General features: G+C 44.8%; 6 protein-coding genes across 6 annotated transcripts; 4 read left to right on the top strand and 2 right to left on the bottom strand.

Moving 5' to 3' along the window:
- Positions 1-796: 796 nt before the first annotated feature.
- K444DRAFT_619189 (uncharacterized protein) lies at positions 797-3,136 on the top strand. The gene is made up of 2 exons (XM_024881470.1): positions 797-1,638; positions 1,699-3,136. The coding sequence occupies exons 1-2, from the start codon at positions 969-971 to the stop codon at positions 2,985-2,987; spliced, it is 1,959 nt and encodes a 652-aa protein (XP_024730326.1). The 5' UTR covers positions 797-968; the 3' UTR covers positions 2,988-3,136.
- A 4,443-nt stretch (positions 3,137-7,579) lies between these two features.
- On the bottom strand, positions 7,580-8,314 carry K444DRAFT_541610 (uncharacterized protein; the record flags this gene model as incomplete). Its single annotated transcript, XM_024875807.1, has 1 exon — positions 7,580-8,314. One exon carries the CDS (start codon positions 8,312-8,314, stop codon positions 7,580-7,582), a length of 735 nt encoding a protein of 244 aa, XP_024730325.1.
- An 886-nt stretch (positions 8,315-9,200) lies between these two features.
- On the top strand, positions 9,201-9,692 carry K444DRAFT_619187 (uncharacterized protein; the record flags this gene model as incomplete). Its single annotated transcript, XM_024881469.1, has 1 exon — positions 9,201-9,692. A coding segment is annotated over exon 1 (454 nt), but the record flags the coding sequence as incomplete, so codon positions are not given.
- Positions 9,693-16,186: 6,494 nt separating this feature from the next.
- K444DRAFT_170929 (carboxylesterase family protein-like protein) lies at positions 16,187-18,316 on the bottom strand. Its single transcript, XM_024870738.1, has 3 exons — positions 18,041-18,316; positions 17,334-17,987; positions 16,187-17,243 (listed from the first exon to the last, which is right to left on the bottom strand). The coding sequence occupies exons 1-3, from the start codon at positions 18,173-18,175 to the stop codon at positions 16,329-16,331; spliced, it is 1,704 nt and encodes a 567-aa protein (XP_024730323.1). The 5' UTR covers positions 18,176-18,316; the 3' UTR covers positions 16,187-16,328.
- Positions 18,317-20,726: 2,410 nt separating this feature from the next.
- K444DRAFT_646784 (uncharacterized protein) lies at positions 20,727-21,323 on the top strand (the record flags this gene model as incomplete). Its single annotated transcript, XM_024885245.1, has 1 exon — positions 20,727-21,323. One exon carries the CDS (start codon positions 20,727-20,729, stop codon positions 21,321-21,323), a length of 597 nt encoding a protein of 198 aa, XP_024730322.1.
- Positions 21,324-22,405: 1,082 nt separating this feature from the next.
- On the top strand, positions 22,406-23,289 carry K444DRAFT_170910 (uncharacterized protein). The gene has a single exon (XM_024870737.1). The coding sequence runs from the start codon at positions 22,599-22,601 to the stop codon at positions 23,121-23,123; it is 525 nt and encodes a 174-aa protein (XP_024730321.1). The 5' UTR covers positions 22,406-22,598; the 3' UTR covers positions 23,124-23,289.
- Positions 23,290-24,054: the final 765 nt, after the last annotated feature.

Raw genomic sequence — 24,054 nt, 5'->3', positions numbered from 1 at the left:
GATGCTAATAGAAAGGAGATAATTATTGGATATACGAATTAGGACGTAGTGGTTATATAATTAATTAATTTCTCAGAATCGTAGCATTTTGGGGAAGTCGCCGACGAGGTAAAGTATGTAATATTTCCACTATTTTTTACTATATATACATGCGATATGAAAGTAAGAGAATTTCAATTATTAATTATAGTATAAACTCCATATCGACTATAAAATATTTTTCTTCGATTTTCACCAAAATTCCGAAAATTGGGGTTCAAAAAAAACGACCACATTACTGATTTTCGACCATATTGCTGATACGCACTAAACCCGCAGGGACGCAGGGGCTTTAGTGCAAGTCCTGACGCACGATTATAAGCTTTCCGGAGCATCCGATTTATGCTCCGCAGAGAGCGCATTCTGCAATTGCGATATTAGCTTATATATAATCTTTAAATAATAAAATTTAAAAAGAGAGAATTTTAATAATATAAAACTAGACTTTTATATAAAGAAGACTAGTGGTTTAATTAATTAAGCAGAATTCTCTAAAGGGAGAAGAAAGGAAGAGAAGAAAATCATATTCCTTAAGCAGTCCGACTTTCCCTTAGACACATATCACGAGAGCGGAGCAGAAAATTTGAAGGATTGCGAGGACTACAGGCTGCAGCCACCCCCACACCAACCGCTCTCAGATGCAGGCTCAGCCACCACCATGCAACGCTCACACGCCCGAGTACGCCTCCCTATCTCGATATTATAAACTTAAAACTCTGTCGACTCCTCGGAAATCCTTCTCGTTGGGCGTAGCTAGGTACATCTTGCGTACCTTTGTTCGTGCGCAGTTGTCCCATGACTCACATGCCTATTCGTCAGCTGTATCTCTTCTCAACACGTTTCTCATGCTACCGGCGCAAACCCGCTGTACTTGCAATTTTGCGTCCCAACTTCTATCTCCTCCAAATGATCTTACTTTCACGAGCAATATGAACTTGACAAGTTGCAGCGAGAAGTTCGCTTCGAGCCCGAACTGGCAGCTATATGGCTATCTGAGCAATGATACAGGGCTGCCTGGTGAGCAACGAGTGATTAGCCGCAGCGGCTGCCAGGCACTTTGCGGACTCGGTGCAGACACTTATGACTGGATGTCGATTGCGAATAGTATTGCAACCTGGGTTTTCCCTATCATTGGCATACTGCTGCAGGCTCCCTTCGAAAGCAACAATACCAAGGGTACGCTATTTTCGCTCCTTCGATGGCTTGGATCCCCCATCAGCTCTCTCTCTTACATCTTTTGGAATATTAAAGTCAGTGGGAGGGCGGCCTTAATCGTGGACATGGCGACACCATACAACGAGAGTCCCTCAGAGCATTCAGACTTCTCTGGCATTCGAGATTCTTTTTACATCCTTACCGTTATGAACCAGTATACAATCAATCCGAAAATGCGCACTCCAGCCCATGGGCCGGATGTTGCAAAAAAATTACTCCGTACGGCTCTCTTTGACGAAATGTTAGAAGTCAATGAGGAAAAGCTACCCGCCCTTCGGGGGAGAACTGCGAGCCGTCTACGAGAGTCCCGGAAGCAAGGAGTGGTGGCTGTGTTTATCTCTATGGGGTGGTTTCTCTTTTCACTCGCAATCTCAATTCAAGCAGGTAATTATAACCACCCTGATAGAATATCACATCTACGAAAGACTGACCGGTGGCGAACAGTATTTTCGAACATCGGGCCAATCGAACAATCTGACAACCTTGGACTTGGTTTAATGTTAGCCTGGATACCCGTCTTGATTCTTTCTAGTATAGTAGACCGCAATCCTGCCAACTCTTCTTCTGTCGAGGAGCGCCTGAACCAGCTTGTCGGCGGCGTCCGGACAGCGCTCTTGAAGACCTCCGATCCCGAACAAAGCCGAAGGCTGGGGTCCGTGTCCTTCCCATCGCACAGTACCAGTACTCAATATGGTCGAAGGGGTAGCATGGTGGCATCATCGGGTTCGATCGTGACAAACTGGATTGGTGCTCTAAAAGAAGATGCCTTCAAGGGGGACTTTTTCGTTCACTTTGGTGGTCAAGGACGACGCCGCTGGCACTATGGCGTTGCGAATGCCGTCCTTGCAGGCCTTGAGGATCAATTCATAAAACAGCACGGCCGCGATTGGCTTCGCCTTCCAGAGGCGAGAGAGCAGTTGGTGAAGCCATGCAGGTCTCCCGGGATCTATTTCTTCGATCTTCGCGAGCTCTGGCATGTTGCTAGTTCCGGACTCGTGGTTGTGGGCACCATGTTCGGAGCCTTCATTCTGAATTACTTTACGCCTCCATTCGGGATAGGTTGTCGTGCCGGGGGCTACGCAATCTTCTGTTGTCTCGTTACACTCAGCTTTGCTGTCGAGATGGGTGTGTGGTGGTGGACGTCGAACCACACGAGCGATGAGTTTCTTGAACAAAAGAAATGGGAGCATCGGTTTTTCATCCCCATGGAGATCATTGCTGTAAGCTGGCTGCTCTACATGGTCATAGCCCAGTCGGCTGGCCTGTACAATACCTGCTGGTGTCTGGGCTGGGAAGGTTGGTTTAACTTTAAGACGGTAGGATCCTGGAGTGGACCAGATGTCGAGGGGCATTGGATCGCGGCCCTGTGCCTCACTCTCACCATCATGCTTGTCAGCTTTGCCTTCATCATTGAGGAGTGGTGTACGCAAAGTCACATGGCAACCCATCATTACAAGAAAGCGATGAGAGGGTTGGCAAGGACGAGGACATTCAAGCGGCTGACGAGTCCAATTAGAGAGGTTATCGATTTTGTCATTACAAAGTTCAAGCTGCTAATTGGGAAGAAACGGCGGAGCTTGATATGGAAGAAAGGACATGAGCGTGTTCCTAGCATCACGGTCCTAACGGGCTCGGTACCGAAGATAACAGATGAGGCTGTGGAGGAAGTTCATAAGAGTGTAGTTGAGAACGAGGGTCAAGAATCACTTGGCAATCAACCTCAGCTACCTTAATTTTATATTTCAACGTCGTACTCTAAACGATCCCTCTTTAACTCCCATTATATAGCAACAACATCGCCAACTTGCGCCGTTTTCGGCACGACACTACCATTTCCCTTCTACGTAACCACGAATCGCCACCCATGAAGAGTGTCTGGAAGCGCAGCAATGTCGCGTGCGGCCTGTTGCTCGTATGAAATGGCCGTTATATGCTCCAAAATTATGGCGTATTCTGTGGGGAAGGGATAGCCTTTAACGGAATTGCCGTTTTTTTTTTTTTGCTTACTAAAGATGATTTCGAAATGCCGTACAAGACGACTTCAAATGAAGACCTCCCGAGACTGCTTCCCATGGCCATAGCACACCGGTAATCGGCACCTTCCACTTTAAATCTTCCGGTATATGTCGAACCGGAGCCAGGGTCGCAGAATCGATCATAGTTTCAACTTCGTTGAAGTACTTCTCCCATTCTTCTTCTACGTTAGATGATGGCCTAAACCAGCACGATAGATCATTTGCATGCCTCTCTGTCACGGCCTGGACAAGCTGTGGAAGTGGAAATGTATGTGTTTGTGTAAATATATGTATGAATGATGGTGCCCTAATGGCGGTGAAGAAGCTATATATACGCCTGTGCGCAGCACGTGACACTCTCCCTTGACGGATAAATGTTGAACTAGCTAAAGCAATATAGCTAGGGTCACGTGCTTGCAATGTAAACCAAGTAAAACGTACTGAATTGACTGCTGTTCTACAGTGGTAAGTAGCCCGTATATATAGCCCTGAACCCCCTAAGTCACATGCACTAAACCCCTATGCCAGCTGAACCGATTCCAGCTATACAGGGCATTCCAGCTATACAGGGCATTCCAGCCATACAGGGTATTCCAGCCATACAGGGTATTCCAGCTATACCGGGTATTCCAGCTATATAGGGTATTCCAGCTATACAGGGTATTCCAGCTGTACAGGGTATTCCAGCTGTACAGGGTATTCCAGCTGGACAGGGTATTAAGCTAGTGCACAGCCCCATGGCGTTCGGTTCCAGGGCTTACTAAGCCTATTAGGGGCCTCAGGCCCCTAATTTCAACAGTCCCCTTACATACCACTGAAAACAGCCCTAAGGAAATAATTCCAAAAATCACCGCTTTACTTACTAAAGCTCCCAGAGCCTTAGTACCCAAAAATCAAAAACAGCCCCAAAAACAGCCCAAAAACAGCCTGTAATTCCGTAATTACAGTGCAAATAGCCCCTTTATGCAGCGCCTAAGGGCCGCAAGCGAGAGGGGCTTGGTAAGCATATCAGCTACCATTTCCTCAGTAGGGATATACTCAATAGTAACCTTATTAAAGGCTACTAGCTCCCTAATATAATGGTAGCGGACGTCAATATGCTTGGTTCGGCTGTGAGCTACAGGGTCTCTAGCCAGTGCTATGCAACCCTGATTATCGCTAAATATAGGGGTTGAGAGGGTAGTACCCAAATATTGGGTACATTCAAGCTCCCTAAGCAAAGCCCTGATCCACTGGCCCTGTTTACTAGCCTCTGATAGGCTAATATACTCCGATTAGGTAGTGGAAGTGGCCACACAGCGCTGTTTAATAGAGGACCACGTGACAGGTCCCCTATTAAGCAGGTATAAGTGCCCTATAGTGGAACGTCTGTCTACTATATCTCCTGCAAAATCTGCATCGCTAAAGCCCTAAAGCTTAGGGCTTTTAGTATTCCCGATACCGTACGAGATACTATAATTTATAGTACCCTTCAGGTAGCGGAACACCCTTAGTATGGCATTCCAATGCCGTACAGTAGGTTCGGTATAGTACTGGCTAAGCTATCCAACCACATAAGTAATATCAGGGCGGGAGCCCTTTAAAACCCATGTAGCACAGCCTATAGCCTCCTGGTACAGGCTCTGATTAGCCTGTTCCTCCCCTAATTGGCCCGCAATTAGGGTATTCCGGTCATTTACAGGGAGGTTTACAGGCTTAGCTTCCCCTAGCCTGAACCTCTCCATAAGGCCCGCAATATACTCACTCTGATCAAGGTACAGAATGCGTTTCGTACGATCTCTACGTACCCGAATGCCCAAAATTAGGGCCACATCCCCCAAATCCTTGATTTCCCACAGGGAGGCTATTCCATTAATAACCTTCTGAATAGCCTGTGGATCTCGGCCCAGAACTAGCATATCGTCCACATAGAGCCCTATAATTACACTGCGATCTGCAGTAGTAAAAATGCTCGGCTCGCTAAAACAGGGGTTAAAACCAAGGGTTTTGAGCCCTGCACAGGCTTCGATATACCACTCCCTCCCTGATTACTTAAGCCCATATAGGGAGTTAAGCAGGAGGAGTACCAAGCCTTTGGCACACTTTAGTGCTTGAGGGGCCTGCATATACACCTCAGCGTGGAGCTTAGAGCGTGGATAGGCACTAACTACGTCAATTTGACGCATTTCCAGGTCCTCGCAAGCCCCTAAAGCCAGTAAAATCCTTAGGCTTTCAGCCCTAATGGTAGGGCTAAAAGTCTCCAGGAAATCGTCCCCTGGAACTTGGCTAAAGCCTTGGCCTACTAGCCGAGCTTTATACCGATCGATTAGGCCCGTGGGAGTATATTTGATAGTAAATACCCACTTATAGCCTATGGCTTTCTTTCCAGGGGGTAATGGTACAGCTTTCCAGGTATTCAGGGCTTGCAGTTTAGTGAGTTCTTCACTAATCGCTTGCTTCCAATGGGCTCCATAAATGGGGTCATTTATAGCCTCAGCATAGGTTTTTGGAATCGAACGCTCCGTAATTGCCGCATTCGCATAGTGCCCTAAAGGCCCTGCAATTAGTGGTTCTCCCTGATTATGGGAATCAGGGTCCCCCGAATCAGTATCCCCTGAATCGGAATCCAAAGCCCCTGTATCCACCACTATGGTATCCCCATAGTCCCCTGGAACGCTCCACTGGGGGTCAGGTAACAGGGCAGGAGAGTCACGTGTACCCCCTGAATGCCCTGTAATTACAGGAGCTTCAGGTACTACAGGCTATTCCATTATAGCTTCCATTAGGTCAAACGGGACTGTTTCCTCCCTAATAAGCTCCTCGTTCCAGTTCCATTCCAATCGCTCGTTTTCATAGAAAACAGGTGCTATGGACACTATAATTTTCCCCTGTTCAGGCTCATATAGCTTATACTGCCTTAATGTGGGCATATAGCCTATGAGACAGGCCTTAATAGCCATATCGTCCATTTTCAAGCGATTTTCCTTAGGAACGTGTGCGTACGCTACGTACCCGTATGCCCTAAAGTGCCCAATATTAGGGCGTTTCCCACTATAGGCCTCCTCAGGGGTATTCCCATTAGGGCCTATTAGTATCCGATTCCGTAAATAACAGGCTGTAATTACGGCTTCTCCCCAGAACCGTACAGGGAGCTTGGCGTCTAATAACATGGCCCTAGCCACTAATATTAAGCTCCGGTTCAGGCGTTCAGAAACCCCATTCTGTTCAGGGGTATAGACAGTGGTATACTCAAACTGAATACCATAGTCGTCCAGTAATAAAGCCCCTAAGGACTTATATTCTGAGGCATTATCGCAGCGTATAGCCTTGATTTTATGCCCCGATTCCAGCTCTACTAGGGCCTTAAACTGCAAAAACACAGTTCTCAGCTGCTTCCTAGTCTTGGTAAGGTATACCTACGATTTACGGGTATAATCGTCCGTAAATATAAGCATATAGCTATTCCCTTCTAGTGTGGGTATACTATAAGGGCCCCAAAAATCGCTGTGAATCCGTTCCAGTGGAGCTATAGCCCTCTCAGGGGCCTTCCGGTTTACTACCCTTACTGTTTTAGCCTTAATACAGGGCTCGCAGGGCTCCTAAAGAGCCCCAATAGGCTCTTTAAGCCCTATAGAAACAGTGTGTTCCAGCTTCAGGCTCGTGGGGCTCAAATGGCCGAAGCGGCAATGCCAGAGGCTAGCTTGGTTTTCCAGTGCAGTGGTTGCTTTTAGCCCAATATCAGTGCCTTGTAATACACTATCCAGGGCATACGCTCTCCCTAAGCGGCTAGCAACCCCTACTACTATTCCCTGGAGCTCAATTAAGAGCTTCTTTCCAGTGGAACCAGTAGTAGTTCGTATGGTAATGCCCTTATCCTGAAGCTGCAGTACCGAAACTAAGCTCCTAGCAAGCTTAGGTACGTAAAGCACTCCAGTGAGCTTTATAGTTCGTACAGAGGCCCCCAGGGCCACCTGTAAAAGCACAGTGCCTTCCGCAATAGCCGGAATCCGGGCCCCATTTGCCGTAGTTACTAGTATAGGAGTGTCTAGCACCCTATACTTAGTAAAAGCCTCCCGCAAATAAGTCATGTGACGGGAGCTTCCAGAATCGATGACCCATAGTAAATCCTTACTATAGGTAGGCTCCGCTAGAGCCATCCAACTGGTTTCAGCGCTACTAGCGTTCGCTATAGGCTTCTCAGTTGATTTTCCAGGCCCTGGAGAGAGTCCTCTGCCTCCTCCAGGGGTTGCTAAGGGCCCTGTACTAGGGCTCTTTTCCTGATTTTCTTGCTTCTCTCCCTTCTTGCTCCTGCAATCAGATTTTCTGTGGCCTTATTTACCACATTTAAAGCACTTCCCCTGAAATTTAGGGCTCTTTTCCCCTGTTTTAGCTAGTAAAACAGATTCCTTTAGGGCTTCTTTTGGTCCCATTCTCCGTTCGTGCTCACTGAAGCGAGCTATTATTGCACTATAATCAGTGGTACTCCCACTAATCTCAAGCTGCAATATCAGGGGAGCGAAGCGCTCATCCAGTGCCCTAATGGCCCCAAAAAGGATCGATATTTTGAGGGCGTCAGAGGGCTTTTCCGTAGGATCGATGGTACCGATTTCGTACTGTAAAGTACTCAATTCCGTGGCTACCACAGCAACAGTGGCACCCCGTTCCGGTGGCTTATAGCTAGTAAAAGCCTGAATTTTAGTACTAAGCTGCTGCATGCCCAGGGGGGCATATAAAGCTTTCAGTGCATCCCATTGCTCCCTGGCCGTTCCAAGGAGTAATATATGCTGTAAGGCTCCCTGAGCACATAAACTCATGATTATAGTGCTCGCCTTAGCGTCCTTCACCTCCGTACGATCACTGGAAGGCCCTGAGGCCTTAGGATCGCTCCCATCTCCAGAACCAGAACCCCCTGTAGAACCCGGTTCTACAGTTTCTACCCCTAGGCTAACCACGTTCCATAGGCTTTGACCAATCAAAAGCCTACGTACCTGAACGCTCCAGGGCCGATAATTAGGCCCTGTAAGCCTGGCGATCCGGGGCTTTTCCACACTAAAGTCGTCTTCCATAGTGTACTTCTGTGAGATATTTCCGGTAGGTGCAAGTGAGCCGATTCAGTGATTTATAGTGCGTAGAGGTAGCTTCCGGTACTCATAACCTATTGAACTAGCTAAAGCAATATAGCTAGGGTCACGTGCTTGCAATGTAAACCAAGTAAAACGTACTGAATTGACTGCTGTTCTACAGTGGTAAGTAGCCCTGAACCCCCTAAATCACATGCACTAAACCCCCTAAGTCACATGTACTAAATCCCTATGCCAGCTGAACTGATTACAGCTATACAGGGTATTCCAGCCGTACATGGTATTCCAGCTATACAGGGTATTCCAGCCGTACAGGGTATTCCAGCTATACAGGGTATTCCAGCCGTACAGGGTATTCCAGCTATACAGGGTATTCCAGCTGGACAGGGTATTAAGCTAGTGCACAGCCCCATGGCGTTCGGTTCCAGGGCTTACTAAGCCTATTAGGGGCCTCAGGCCCCTAATTTCAACAATAAAAACACGAGCGAATTTCAGAATGACATCTCCCAACGGGTTATCATAATCGGGCTCAAATTCTACTTCATTCCCGTGGGAGGCCAATCCCAATAATGCAAATAAGCGATCTCGACGGAGTATTGACTCGACATGCCGGAAATTTTCGAGTAATACTATGAGGGTCCATCGGTAGTACATGGCCTCCCATTCCCGTTGTGCTGCTAGAGCCAAAAAAGGCTCCCAGCTCGATTTGAGGTATAAAAAGTCATTGCATGATATCTGGACTTCGCGGTCAATGATTTCCATGGCGAGGTGGAGATCGTTCCAATCGATAATCCATTTGCTGCGCATAATCTTCACATGTGGCGCCCCTACAATTTCTTGAATAATCCATACTCTGTGAGACCACGGGAGACGAAACAGTGCTCCGACAGAGCTCCAAATGGTAGCATTCAGATCGGGTATGGGTCTGTGTTTCCAATATGCAGGGACTCTAGGTACATCCTCTGGCCAGTCTCCTAAACAGATCCGACGTTTTAAGCTCTCCTTTTCCCTTGATTTCGTACTTTCTCCTAAATCCGTTTCGTCTTCTAACTCGATTTCAAGGATTTCGTCTGTATCTTGGTCTGCTCTTTTCCTCTCCAGTTTCGACTTTTCATCACATGCTGCTTTGAATCGTACCTGCGTCAATATCCGTATGGCAGTATCGCTTCCTTTGCCGCGCTCAAGAAAGGCATACGTTGATACGGCATTCTGGAATATTTTCGGCAAAAGGCAAATCTGTTGTGCTTTCTCGGTGTTGTCTTTCTGGTTAATACAAATGGCATCTACCCAGAGCTTGATCGGCTTTTCTCTGTGTCGTCAACGTTGCAAGTCATTGTTCAAAGAGCAAGTGATCTGAAGCGTGCCATCCGGTGTCACCAATTCTTTTGTCCGCTGATCTTTATCCCATACGTACGATAGAGCCCGATATGCTCCAAGTGACTCGTAGGGAACGTGAATGATCACACCTTGCAGTTGACCATTTGTCTCGTCTCTCCTGGCAGAAGATACAGTAGGCGAATGTTTCCGGTGTCCAAAGCTTGGTGACTGAATGTTACTTTGCTCCTGCGGCCACATGGAGCTGTAAGGTTATTTTCGTGAATTCCAGAGATTGCCGGGGTGGTCCATGATACGGAAGGGGCATCAATTTTACGCCTCTTTCTTGCAGAACCTGAAGTGTGCTCATGTATTAGACCCTTAGCAATCCATGTCCCTTCTCGCAATCATAGGTGTTATCATCGAAATTCTGAATGAGTTCGAGCAAAAAGTGTGTCGATTTCTCGTATAATTGATTCGATAGACTGTAGGGCAAGATTAGTGGAAGCACAACAACGCGTGGAAGGCCAAAATCACATTTCGAGGCAGTTGCTTACCAGCATCTCAAACCTAGTCCAGATGATTTTTATTGGAAAGTAATCGATTTATTAATGGAAAATCGATATATTGGAGTTTGACAATCTGTAGAATGACTAGATACAGGAGAGTGAAGAGTAAAAAAAGGAGAGGAGGGAATCTAAAGTACAGTTCTTATATACCCACTAGTGGGTGGCGATTTCCTCCAGTATTTTATAAATCAGATAACTCATATATATTAGTGAGCGTTCCCTGAGCTTCTATAGTGAGCTATTCCATAGGCTTCTATAGTAAACTATTATAAATGAGAGTGGCGAAGCTAATATTAGTAATTGAACCTGGTACTGGAAGGACTAGTAAGCTAGTACCAATTCAATACGCCTCCTCCTTACAGTCGAGGTTCGACGTCAGTGAGGCTAATAAGCCCTAGCTTCGATTATAGTAGTTCAAAAGCGGGTCTAGGGAGTGGTTTGGTGAGAATATCGGCCGTTATTTCCCTTGTAGGTACGTGCTTGAGATCGATTTCCTTGGTATTAATATGGTCCCTAATAAAATGGTATCTAATATTAATATGTTTAGTTTTTTGCGAAAATCGGGCGTTCGTAGCTAGATCCATAGCTCCCTGAGCGTCCGTTTTTACCTCGATTGGGCCCATAGGAATCGATATTTCTTTAAACAGTTGCTTTAGCTATAAAGCTTCTTTAATTGCCGGCGTTAGAGCGATATATTCAGCTATAATAGTGGCTATAGCGACAGTTTTTTGCTTAGTGCTAGCCCAGCTAATGGAACCACCAAATAGGGTAAAAACCATGCCAGAGGTTGATTTATGATCCTGTAAATCGCCTCTGTAATCGGCATCTGAGTACCCAATGAGCCCTTCATTAGACGAAGCGTTATATAAAATGCCTATATCAAGTGACCCCTTGATATACCACATTATACGCTTCTGTATGGTGCCATGGGACGCTTTAGGATATGAATTAGAATGTTCTAAGTAGCCTGCGGCAAAGCAAAAATCGGGATGTGAAGCTAAAAAGGGCTATATAAGTAATCCAGTTCGACTTTGATATTCCGTAATATTGATATTGATTCCATCAGATACTGTAGGTTCGGCCATTGGAGTGGTAATAGGCATATAACCTTCCATTTGATATTTTAGAAGCATGTCTATAAGGTATTGATTTTGGTGTAAAAATACCGAACCGTCCCGTAAGTGTACGATTTCCATGCCTAGAAGCGTTTTGATTTCTCCCATATCGGTTATATTGAATTTCTGATATAATTAAGCTTTAATGCTATTAATATAGGTCATGTTTTTACTAATAATAATTATGTTGTCTACGTAAATAGCGATTAGGAGAGGTAGCTGATTAACCTCATGCTCCTGGTGGATATAAAGCGCTGGATTACTAAGTGATCGCTGGAAACCAATGGAATGGAAAAATTAATCGATTACCTGATACCAAACCCTAGGGGCTTGTTTCAGGCCGTAAATACTCTTCCGCAAGCGGTAAATAAGGTTCGTTTCTTCGATAAAACCAGGGGGTTATTTCATATAGTACTCCTTATCCAATTCTCTATATAGGAATGCTATTTGGACATCTATCTATTAAATATAAAGCCTATATTTAGCCGCTAGGGCTAATATGATTCGAATAGTAGAAAGTCTGGCTATAGGAGCGAAGGTTTCAAAGTAATCTACGCCATGTTCTTGAGTATAGCCTTGTGCTATGAGCCTAGATTTATAGTATCCATTAGACTTGATTTTGAAGATCCAGCGGTATCTAATAGTTTTTTGGTGTTTTCGTACTACTAGATCCCAGGTATGGTTCCGCAAATGGGAATCTAGCTTCTTCTTAATTAAAGGTCTCCAGAGATAAGCATCTGGGCCAGAGAGAGCTTCTTTAATTAACGATGGAATTTTGGAAGCTTCTGTATTCTGGTTAGTAACTAGTAAAGTACGGTGATCCACTGATTTTCCGGTAATTCTAGTTGATTTCGGATATCTAGGGAGTAGTTTACCCCTAAAACTGACTATTTCGGGTGCCTCCTGATTTGTAGAACCCTATTTAGAAGTATTTATGGGTACTACAGGTTCTTGGTTCTCCCCAGAAGGTGGTTCAGGGGGCTCGCTTAGGTCAGGAGTATCCGAGATTATATTACGTAATGCGTTTTTAGTAGTACCCCCTTCTGTATCGGGGTAATTTTCTCTATTGTTTTCTAATAGATTATTAAGCTATTAATTTTCAGTATTAATAATAATAGTATTTCTGTAATCTGTATCTGGATTATCCGAATTATTAGTAGAACCATTATCAGATTCTATAGTAGTTCCTACTAGTCTTCTATATAGCTAGGACGCTGGGTTTAGGAGTGAGACTCCCTTAATATATTCTTTAATAATATAATGGTTAGAAATAACGAATATCCGCTTGTGCGGGTTCCAAATTCGGTATCCAGAACTACTATAGCCAGTAAAAATGCCCCTAAAGGCCTTGGCCATATACTTGTATTATGAAGCTATTTCCTTAGGTATATGGACATATGCTAAGGAACCGAATATCTGTAGGTTAGAAATGTCCGGTTTAATCCTATAGAATGCTTCGTACGGGGTTATTTCTATTTTGGGTAAGTAGTATTAATTATAGGTATAAATCCCATATATAGCGGCTTCCTCCCAAAACTCGTATAGTAGGCCCGATTATTCTAGCTCCGTATGCTCTAATTTAATAATCATATATATACTGCGTTTAGAAATACTATTCTGTTCAGGAATATAAGTAGTGGTTGGTTCCAAGTGAATCCCCTTTAATTTGCACTAGTCCTTAACTTGACCTAATACAAATTCTGAAGTATTATTAAGGTATAGGCGCTTGACTTTATTCCTAGTTTGGGTTTTAGAGAAGGTTACTTGATCCTGAAGATCTGTAAAGTAGCTCTTTCTGTCCGAATTATATATTGCCATATAATATTTGGTATCTTTACAAGTAGTGGAAAGTATATAGGAGTTTTTGCTAAGGGATAGAACCCTTAATAGCCCCTATAAGTCAATTATAATATACTTTCCTAAAAGTAGTTTTTCCGGGTATAGCTCAGTTATACTAGCCCTAGTAATCTTGCTTATATTATATGGATTGCAATCGAATGGGTTTTGGTTCTTGAATTAAAGCCTATAGATATGGTTTATTAATTCCAGGATATATTTCGTATTCAGGTATCTATATTACTAGTACTACGTTTCTAGGGAGGCTAAAGCTTCCGATTTTGACGCTTTTAGGGCATGCCCTGAACCAAATTAGTCAAGCTAATATAGCCCTATAGAGGGGCTAAAGGTACTAGTTGTAATAGTGGTTCCTTTATTAATAACTTGGACTTTTCCTTTAGAAAAATTAATATCTTTTCCTGCTTATATAATTTTGGGAATTAATAATAGGAAGGTATTCCGGAATTAGGGGCTATAAAGTATATTATTAAGCTATATTTTTAGCTCCGGTTTGGTAGCCAAAATAATAGTTTCTTTCCCCCTAATAAGAACTATAAATTTATCTCCAAGAGTAATTGGAAAGGGATCAATTTCTTTATAGGTAATAAAGGAGCCTTTGCTTCCCGTAAAATGGTCCGTAGTACCTGAATTAATATACTAGATATTCGTGGAATTATTATTAGGTAATTGGCTACTAAGGAGGGCGCTAATAGTTAATTTTTGAGTAGTATATGCTTTCTTATAAATAGGCGATTAGGAGGCTAAAGGCGCCTCCTGATTAGTGGAATTGGAGTCTTTTCTATTGGAATTGAAATAATCCTGGGCTAATTTATAGGTAATATAGTCTTTAATATTATATTCTTTGAATTTGTGGAATATATAGTAAGTATTAGGATCCCTAGCTTGCTTTGGTTTTTTATTATTTAACTGATTATTTCCTTTGGCAGCTAGTACCTTAGGAGTAGTATCCGGGTTGAAATTAGAGGTTTTAGCCCTAAGCTTATCCTCTTTAGTGGAAGCATCCGCTTTGAGTAATTCCAGCTTTAATTTATTAATATTAGCTCTAATGGAATTCAGGAGGGGCTTATATAAGTTGTATTCCTTTGGTAGTCCGCGAATCAGATATCCGGATACGGAAACGTCCGAAATCGACCCGTTTACCTCCTTGATTTCAGCTACTTTGTGACTAATGCGGTTGATGAAGTCGTCTATTCCCATGGTAGTATTAAACGTAATAGTTTCTATTTATTGAAGATATAGGGCTTCCTTTTAAGCTTTTAGCTACTTAGCTTTAGCTTGAATCTGGCTCCAAATTTGGTATGCGAGCTTGATTTCCTTAAATTATTGCCAGGTATTATAGGTAATAAGTAAGCTTAGTACCGCTCTGGCGATTGCAACTTGACGAGTAATTAATTTATCGTTCTTTGGGACTGCTTCTATGAGAGCAGGAGCTTAATTAGGATCGATAAATTGCCATAGATCTTTGATGATAAAGAGGTTTATAGCGTCGTCTATCCAGGAGTAGATATTGTCGTCCGAGAGAGGCTCAATTTTCGTACCTTTGTAGGTGATATGGGTTGATTTTTTGGAATCCGGCATGTTGGATTTTGCGGAGAATTTCTGACCGAAAATGGCTGTGTTTTTGGCGAATTCTGCTGATGCGAAGCCGAACTAATGGGTATAATTCACCAAAATTGACGATTTTGATGATTTTTGGAAATGGTTTGGAATGGACAAGTGAGTACTAAGGTCAAGTGACGCTTGGATCGCTTAGTAAAGCACTAGCCGGGCTCATAACCTATTGGAAAGTAATCGATTTATTGATGGAAAATTAATATATTGGAGTTTGATAATCTGTAGAATGACTAGATACAGGAGAGTGAAGAGTAAAAAAAGGAGAGGAGAGAATCTAAAGTATAGTTCTTATATACCCACTAGTGGGTGGCGATTTCCTCCAGTATTTTATAAATCAGATGACTCATATATATTAGTGAGCGTTCCCTGAGCTTCCATAGTGAGCTATTCCATAGGCTTCCATAGTAAACTATTATAAATGAGAGTAGCGAAGCTAATATTAGTAATTGAACCTGGTACTGGAAGGACTAGTAAGCTAGTACCAATTCAACAATTTTCCCATCCAAGGTGGGCTCTCGATGTATCTTCTCTATGAGACATTGTGCCTCGCGCTGCGCAGGAGTCTCAATCTAAAAGCACCAGAGATATTTTAGTGTGCCCGACGTCCGGAAAGGCTGAGAGTGTCGGAGATAGGCCGCTCTTGGACGAGAAGGGATGGTTAGACCGCAGTTGTCGTCCGCATGTCATGAAAAGCGTTCGCAATGCCGGGAGAGCACCAACGCAGAGGTTTTCAAGGGATGTTGCCGCAGCCATATCTCGAGGACGGGACGCATCCCTTGGAGCTGCAGGTACGAGGCCCCTGAAAGTCGGGATGCAGCGGTCCACATTTCCGCTCCCAGCTTCTTTGCGGCGCGGCAGCCTTCGCGGGCTGACGCTGGGTGCAGATTGGCTCCCTTCACTGAAACTCAGGGCATACATTGGCCAGCTTTCTGGTCTGCGGAAGCAATCTACACTTTCCCCTTCCAATCCACGACTTTGTGATCGGCGTCCGTATTTGACCTACCGCCAATCCCTCTAGCAACTGTTCCATGCCATCTTTCATAACTCGGGCCTGAGACTTCATAGCTGATTCGCACCCAAATACACTTCAGTCATACAAAAAGACGAAACATATCAATCCAGAATAGCGGGCGTTGAGCTCAATTCACGGGGCTGGCTCAAAAACAGACATCGAGCTGGAGCATCAATCCTCGACACGAGAATTATCGGGCGGCTGCCGCCTCAAGCAGCATTAGAGTATACGACTTACAATGAAATAAACACATGAACTGAGGGTCGGGAGGATTGTCGACACTTCAAGAGACAGAAGACATATCAAGCATTTGCAGCGAAAACAATGACAAACAGGAGTAAGAATGGCAAACGACACTCGCCGAACAAGGCAAAATGACATTCACGCCCACATAGCAAGGCAATACCAGCTGTAAATGCCTTCCTTACAAATTGTATCTAACTCATACTCATACTCATACAGTCAAGTATGTCAGGGACCCGCTTTGCGAGGTTTCCGTAGTCTGCTACAGAGCTTCCCTATACCGTGTAATTTCCCCGTCCAATATTGTGCCATCCTAACCCTAATTCCCACCATTTGCATCTGTTATTAGCCGCTGGATCTGTCATCATGCTAATGCTCGATGTACCGAGTTCCATCAGCTGCGCATTTTGGCCATAGGGCGCAAACCTGTCCACGCCCGCAACATTTGTCATCGGTTTCCCGTTCATAGCGAATGACAAAATAAAATCCTGCAAAGTCTCTGCAACGGTCTCGTTAAAGGTGGGTAAATTATAGCTCGGGTTAAATGCACCGGTGTAGAAAGTGTACGAAAGATCAGAACCATGCGTGGCAGGTGGGACGGCGAAGAGATAAGCATAGGTTCGGTTGTTGAAGGCCTTGTCAAGGTAAAAAGTATTGCAAGAAATGAGGAGTTCGGAGTTCAATAGGATGGCGCGCTCGAGATTGTTTGTGTATGGCTGGCTTCCGTCGAATATTGGTGGGTAGAGCTTGCTCTCGACATACTCGATTAGGGAATCTTCCATGGTTGGGAAGAATGAAGCAACAAATGCGTGAAAGCTAGCATCATCGATGATAGCGGGGTTGGTGAAGAGAGGTCCTTCATCTGCGTTATGTCCAACCATGACCTCAACTTGGGAGTCGAATCGACCACTCAGGAGCAGTTTTCCGGGAAAGGTGGGCACGAAAGAGCCATCCACGACGGGGCCGTATGCGAATTCGCCGTAGGGAGAAGCAGCTTGTTGCTGCTTATTAGCCAGGATGAGCGCCGAGGAGGGTAGGGTTCGAGCCTTTGCGATGGTGGAGACATTTAGGAGGGCGAGGAAGTCTCCGAGGGCTTGTTCTTGGAAATGACTGTCTCTGAAGGGGAAGAACGCAGGAGACTGAAGGATTGCGCGGCGAAAGGGGGCCTTGCCATTTACACCTCCGTACGCCTAGAATTTGAAATCATTAGCGTAGCTCAAAACCCTGAAGGGGCGACTAAAACTTGATTGAAGAGGCCAATCCATGGGGCTATGGCTTACCGTTATCTGGTGCAAGATTGAACCCCCGCCAGCCGATTCTCCTATAACAGTCACTTGGTCTGGATCGCCTCCAAATTTAGAAATATGCTCTTGCACCCACTCAAGAGCCAAATGCTGATCAAGTAGTCCTGCATTGGCGACACCATCTGATTGTAAAGTTGGCCCAGAAAGGAACCCGAATGCGCCTAGGCGGTAATTTATGGTGACAAAAATCACGTCGTTGTTTTGCGCCATAATCTTCCCTGGCACCCCATTATCTGTCTTGCTTCCCTCCGCGTATCCTCCTCCATGAATCCACACTAATACTGGTGCCTTTGACCCGTTACGTGCAGAATTGAGGACATTTTGGTGAACCACGACATCCAGGAATAGGCAGTCTTCGGTGATTCTCGGGTCCTGAAGGAGGCCGATTACCGAGATGCCAGGGCTCTGCCAGGCAGAGGCATTGAATGGAAGGCCTGAGCTGTAGTTTGCGACGAAAAATAGGCTTTCAATAACCCATTGTGGGATACTTTGTGGGCATATTCGACCGACGTTTCCTGTCTGCACGACGGAGCGGTTGGAGGAAGGTTTCTGAGGGGCACGGAATCGGAGGTCACCAGTTGGGGGCGCTGCATATCGAACATTTGAGAAGTTATAAAAACCCCCAGTTGCCTTCAACTCGATTAGTATGTATTCAAGTATGAAGTATAGAAAGTAAAATTTACATTGAAAGAGGCTGCTTGATAGATCTCATAGCCAAGATCGACGACTGGCAAGGTGGTTCCGTTGGTTTGGTTCTGCCCTGAGGCCAGGGCTGCCAGCCACCAGCATATCACACTCAATGAACCAAGAAACTGCATTGCAAGCTACTGATGTAGAATCAGGCAAACATGTGCACACCAAATGACGTCTTGGATAACTGGTGGACACAAAGTCAACAATAAAGGAGTGGGAGGGGCCAATACATCCTATATATCAAAAGTGATATCTCGGAAATCAAGATCCTTCAGGCACGAACGAAGCGGCCAGGAGTTTTCCCCTCATGTTTTCTATAGGAGGAAAAATACTCATATCGGCATTTGAATGGTTCAACACACTTCGTGATATAAAATTGAGCTATCAGCCCATATGCAGAGATAGCGTATGTTTCTAGAAAAGGAATTCAATATCCGAACAAATACAACCCTGTCCTTGGCTATCCCATATGTCCGCTCCTATTTAATTCGCATCAATTGCCAGGGTCAGGTAGCGTCAAACTCGGATCCCCTGTATATTTCGATTAAATGCTCAAATCTCTTCAAGCAGATCAGCATCGTGCGGAGAACTTTACTAGCCTAGCTATAATCTCAGGCGTGTGAAAACCTCATTGGTTGGTGTTAGTAGGATCCATGACTCGTATGGGGGATGTTCCGATTTCGTATTCGGACTTGGGTTGGTATTGAACTGGGATCGATTTATCGGTGGAAAATCGATATATTGGAGATTGACAATCTGTAGAATGACTAGTTTTGACTAGATACAGGAGAGTGATTCCATAAAAAACAGAGGGAATGGGTTCCCTAGCTATATTCCTGATTTCCACCCCACCATGTGATTTACCCCGCACTTACTTGGTGGTGGGAACGATTTACCAATCTGATTCCTGAACGCACGTTTAAGGAACGTAATCGAATGGCGATACTAATAAACGATTGGTGTGTTCGTACGTAAGTAATACCCAATAATCGGACGAACTGAATTAGTGGTTGAACCTGGAGTGGAAGGAAAGGATGCTAGCCAAGCTAGCTAGTTCAACAGTTGGGCTTTCAACCATTTTGAACCATCCACGTGCGAATTGCGATCATTCCACGAACAAGCACTATGCCTGGGACTTGGGGTAGCGGCTAGTCTTCGACAGTTATTCTCAGAGTAGTAGTCGCCCATGGTGAGAGTGGCGAGTGAGCGTCATCGACAGGGAGAACTTTGAGCACGTGTGTGTCAGGAATTAAGGATATCCCCATGGGTCGATTCTGGGGTCGATTGAGAAATTTGAGAGTCGATGTTGACTAATCTAGGCGGTAACTTACACCAGCTTGGTGCCTTATTAGGGCCCGTTTCGTACGGATGCACGTCTTTTGATTGCTGGCATTCGCCAATAACCAAGCACTAGCGTTTAATACTCGATGTAGAAGCTAGCTTTTAATAATTTAAAAGTGTTTCGCAAAATGCACAAACTCAATAACTATCGCAATTACAGAAGTTTCAGAGTAATCTCCAATAACCTTAAATCTTAAATCTTATATTTCTTTAGTAACTACTTCTTATAATTATAAGATATTATAGCCTAATATTTATTTCTTTTCTAAGGCAAAAGTAATTAATTAATTAATTAATTAATTACTTTATTATAGCTTTCTTATTAAGAAAGAATTTATAATTGAAATTATATAAGAAGCACAATATTTATATAATAATTAAAATATTATACCTTAAGAAGTATTATAAAGAAGGGGTAAAAAGCCAGTATCCAAAAGCTAGCATTTTCAGAACCACTTATTATAGCTGGTTCTGAAAGAACTGCGATTGTATGAGAGCAAATGCTAGCATATTAAAAAATGCGAAACACTTAACTTTGTAATAACCAAAAGCTAGTGTTTGATTACTAACTGCTGGTGTTTGAAGTTTACAAAACGGGCCCTTAAACACCAAAAATCTCTGTATTTGCACCCCCTCACGCAAAAAAAATCACAACTGAACTATTAATAAATTTATATACTCTTAGAAGCTTGTAGTTCTTTCTTTCTTTTTAGTAATTATTTTTTCTTTCTTCTTAAGAGAGAGTGCAATTCTTTTAAAAGTTATATATAGCACGAGAATAAAGGCTTTAGCGATCACTTAGGCTATCGGTCACTAAATTTCTAGCGATCTTTCCCTGAGAACTCGCTATATTTTTAGTGCCTTACTTCTAAACCTTAACCTACTTCAATAATTTGAAAAAATTAAATTCCTAAAGAGTATTATTAAAAAAGGTAGTTCTCATTTTTTTTTTTTCCAAAAAAAAAAGGAGTACTGCTATTTAAGTAGCAAAAATTCGAACGATTTGATGTAGAGGGGTTCTGTCGTGTTTAGTCAGAATCGACACTCTTGATCGACCTGGAATCAACCTAATTCCCGTGTGTGTCCACGGAAAAGTGCATCCTGCACGTGCCACTCCTCCCCCACCCTCTGCTTCCTCTTTCCTCTCACCAAGTCGAACTGGATACGATCGCATAAATTAGCTGCTGTTATCCGCTCCATCAACGAAGAACACGGATTCAAAGTGATGTCGCCTATGACGGAGAGTGAAGTCTGAAAAGCGTGTTCCTCCTGACTCTGTCTCTTTTCACGCCGCGATCAGGTTATCTTTCCTAAAGGCTGAAGCTAATTGATACCATGGCATCTAAGCCTACGGGACCGCAGACCTCCTGTCCCGTCTGCAAAGCCTCCCTCCCGATAAATCCACAATACCCAAACTACTTGTGTTGGTCATGTCACGACAAAGCAACCGACGCACATGGCCGAAGGCTTACATTTCAAACATCCAGTACCGGCGGCTTTGAAGCACATTTCAAAGACGATGGATGCCTTGCCGGCGAAGTCACCAAAAGCCATGCCGTCTACGTCGGAGCTCTCAAAGTTTGGGCGGATGAAGGACGCATGGGCGGAACCGTACTTACGCCTTATCGCGAAAGAATCCAGCCTCACAGCACATATCCTATCTGCCATACTTCAGTTCAGATCAACCCACGCTATCCAAATTACTTGTGTTGGGGGTGTTGCGACAGAGCAGTTGACGCCCAGGGTCGGCAGCTTGAATTCTACAATGCCTCCATGTCCGGCGGATTCGAAGCACGTTTCAAGCATGATGGGTCACCTGCTCCTGAAGTTACTGAAAGCCATACCGTCTACGTCGGGTTTCTGAAAGTCTGGGCTGATGAGGCGCGCTTTGGAAGGATTGTTCTCACGCCTTATCGTGAGAAAAAGTCGTAACCTGGCCCCTCAAGGGTTGCATCTATCAGTCTCCCTATACGCCATGTTACTGGGCGGCGTTGACTTATCCGCAGCCTTTTCAGCTCGCTGCTCTTAAGGTTGACAGCTCCGCAAAGTATGCGATCGAGGTTGCCAAGGAACGGGCCACTTCTGTAGCCCAAAAATAGCCCACTTTCCACAACTGAGTGAGGCTTGGGTTTTACGGTACCAAGTGCAATCGGTGTGCCACAGAAAGTTCCTGCGGCGCTGTTGTATTGGGAAAAGCAATAATTTGTACCGTTTCCCTCCCAATTTAGACGTCCCAAGCCGCCGGGTTTGTAAACCTTACTACCCCTCGCGCACTGACTTTCCTGATGCCTTTTGCCTTCAACTACCATCATTCGGCTTCAATTTTCTTTCATTCTCGATTCCCAAAATCCTTGCTGAGATGACTTGATGATCGTATCTTGAAATTTAAATAACATTTGGAGATGTTTCAATGGACGAACACTCGACGCCTCAAGCTCTTCTTCGCCCCGATGCTCTGCTGCATTCGCTACCGCAGTTGGCTGGATCAAGATTGATGGACAGACCGAAATCCGTTGCCGCACTTCCCATATTGAATCCCAGAAAATCGGAACCAGGAGCGACGACAAACGTATACCCATACTCACCACTTCCCAACGAGTCTTCCATTACGGTCCTCCAAATTTTGCCAGCGGAGCCGAAGCGAAGTGTAGCTGGAGATTTCTCTGTGGATGAAGAGTTCCATTATCCAGTCAAGTGTTGTATGAAAGTGGTGGACCTCCACTCATCCGAGAGATCAAACAACGGTGCCGCCGAGATGGGGTTGCTAAAGTACCGGCCAGACTTAGGAAGACCAGATGGACCAGCGACCTGGGAGGTTTAGGCAGGGCCAGCGTCGAATCAGGTCACGATGAGGAGAAGGAAGTCGTTGACCGCCAATACGATTGCGGATCAACGATGCATTTCAAAAACCCGTTTGCCTTCTATAGCAGCCAGCCGATGAGAGTTTGGGATCCGCGAACCTTTGAGGCGACGCAGAACGTGAGGGCAGGTTTTGGGATCCAAGATTCGACATTCAAATGTAAACCGGGGGCTGGCCCACTTCCTCTGTGCCGACTCCTGTCTCAGTTCTGACCGACTGAGGCATCGGACCTAAGAGATAAAGTATACGCCTTCCTGGGTATTTCCGAGGAATTTTCAACCTCTTCGTCTGGAATTCTCGGTCCCGGTAATACCATAGTACCAAACTATCAAAGTCCACTGAAGGAGATGTACCTCGACACGGCGAAATTTATCATCAATACATCCGGGAATCTAGACCTCCTCTCCCTGGTACAGGATCCATCTTCTCGGAAGCAACAAGACTTGCTATCATCGGTTCTTGATTTTAGCGCCGAAGCCTTTCTAACACCCATCGAAGATACAATTCTGCTTCCCTGGAATGCATCCGAAGGCTTTGGGCTCATGCATGTATCATTTATACTAGATGGCAGTCTCGAAGTTCGTGGCTCATGCATTGGCAAAGTCAAGTATACTGCTAGATTTGATCCCAAGAGCAAGAGCATGTTCAAGGACATTTTGACGTTCTTGTTGTGCCTTCCAGCGGTTTCAGACATACCAAGCCCTCCGATAACTCAAAGGCTCAAGGTCTTCATTGAGACTGCACATGATGCGTATGGATCTGACCAAGAGTCCCGCGCCCAGCGTGTGGCGGCACTTCTGCGCGAGGATTACGGGCACCAACAAAGATCATGCGACAAAGTCGGATGGAAGTTTTTTGGCGGACACTGTTGAAGGACAGTTTCCGAGCCCAGCATCCAGCACCCGCAACCTGCGGGAAAACAATCAAAATCCTGCGGCAGAAAGAGATAAACGCAGTGCTATGGGACATCATGAAAGGTGTGCTTGAGGGAATTTGAACACGCTAGAAGAGAGAGAGGATCGGGTGGTAGAAGAACTCAACTACTTTTGGAAACGACTCGATTTTCTCACTCCGAAGGACCGAATACGTTGGGACAAACTTGGTTGCCGTGCGGGCGAGAGTTCAAGAAGGTCCAGCTGGCTTTTCGCTTGCTGCAGAGCGGTCAATATACCACCGACCAGGGGACAGCTGCCTTCATGAAGCTTCAGAGAGCCTTGAAGGCTAGCGAAGCGGGTAGAGATGAGGAATTGGCTGTCGAGATCAAGTATCTTATGGCGCGGAGGCTTACGCGAGGGCGTTCTTTATTCTGAATACTGGTCATCTTGGGCGTAGATTCAAATCTGTGAGGTAGGGTGACGAGCTGTAGGTTATCTGCGGAGCGTCGCCGCCATTTTTGCTTCATCCTGTGGGAAATGGGAGTTACCAACTTGTTGGGGAGGCGTACGTTCATGGGCTGATGCAGGGAGCGGCTCCGGACTCTGGCAAGAACGCTCGTCTCATCTCAATTGTTTGATTCGAGCTTGTCTTCTGCATCGTTTGTGAAGAGAAGAAGCATAGGTATTGGACGCGAGCTAGTGCTTGCCGGTTGGGGCTAGATTTTGCCCCTATTCCCTATCTATTAACCCCTTCCTGGGGAGATTTCACGAAGAATGTAGGCTGCTAATGAGACGGAGAGGGTGATTGGAAGCTGCAGGAAGAAAGAAAACTTCTCGAATGTTGATAGTCTTCTTTTCCCGCTGCTGCACAAATTTCATTCCTTGAACTATTAAATCCTCTCGCTATCCATCCATGCAGTTTGTCCAA

This window comes from Hyaloscypha bicolor (assembly GCF_002865645.1).
Source record: "Hyaloscypha bicolor E unplaced genomic scaffold K444scaffold_153, whole genome shotgun sequence".
Classification (NCBI taxonomy): Eukaryota; Fungi; Ascomycota; class Leotiomycetes; order Helotiales; family Hyaloscyphaceae; genus Hyaloscypha; species Hyaloscypha bicolor.
The sequence above is the reverse complement of the archived record's forward strand: the minus strand, read 5'-3'. Positions and strand labels throughout refer to the sequence as shown.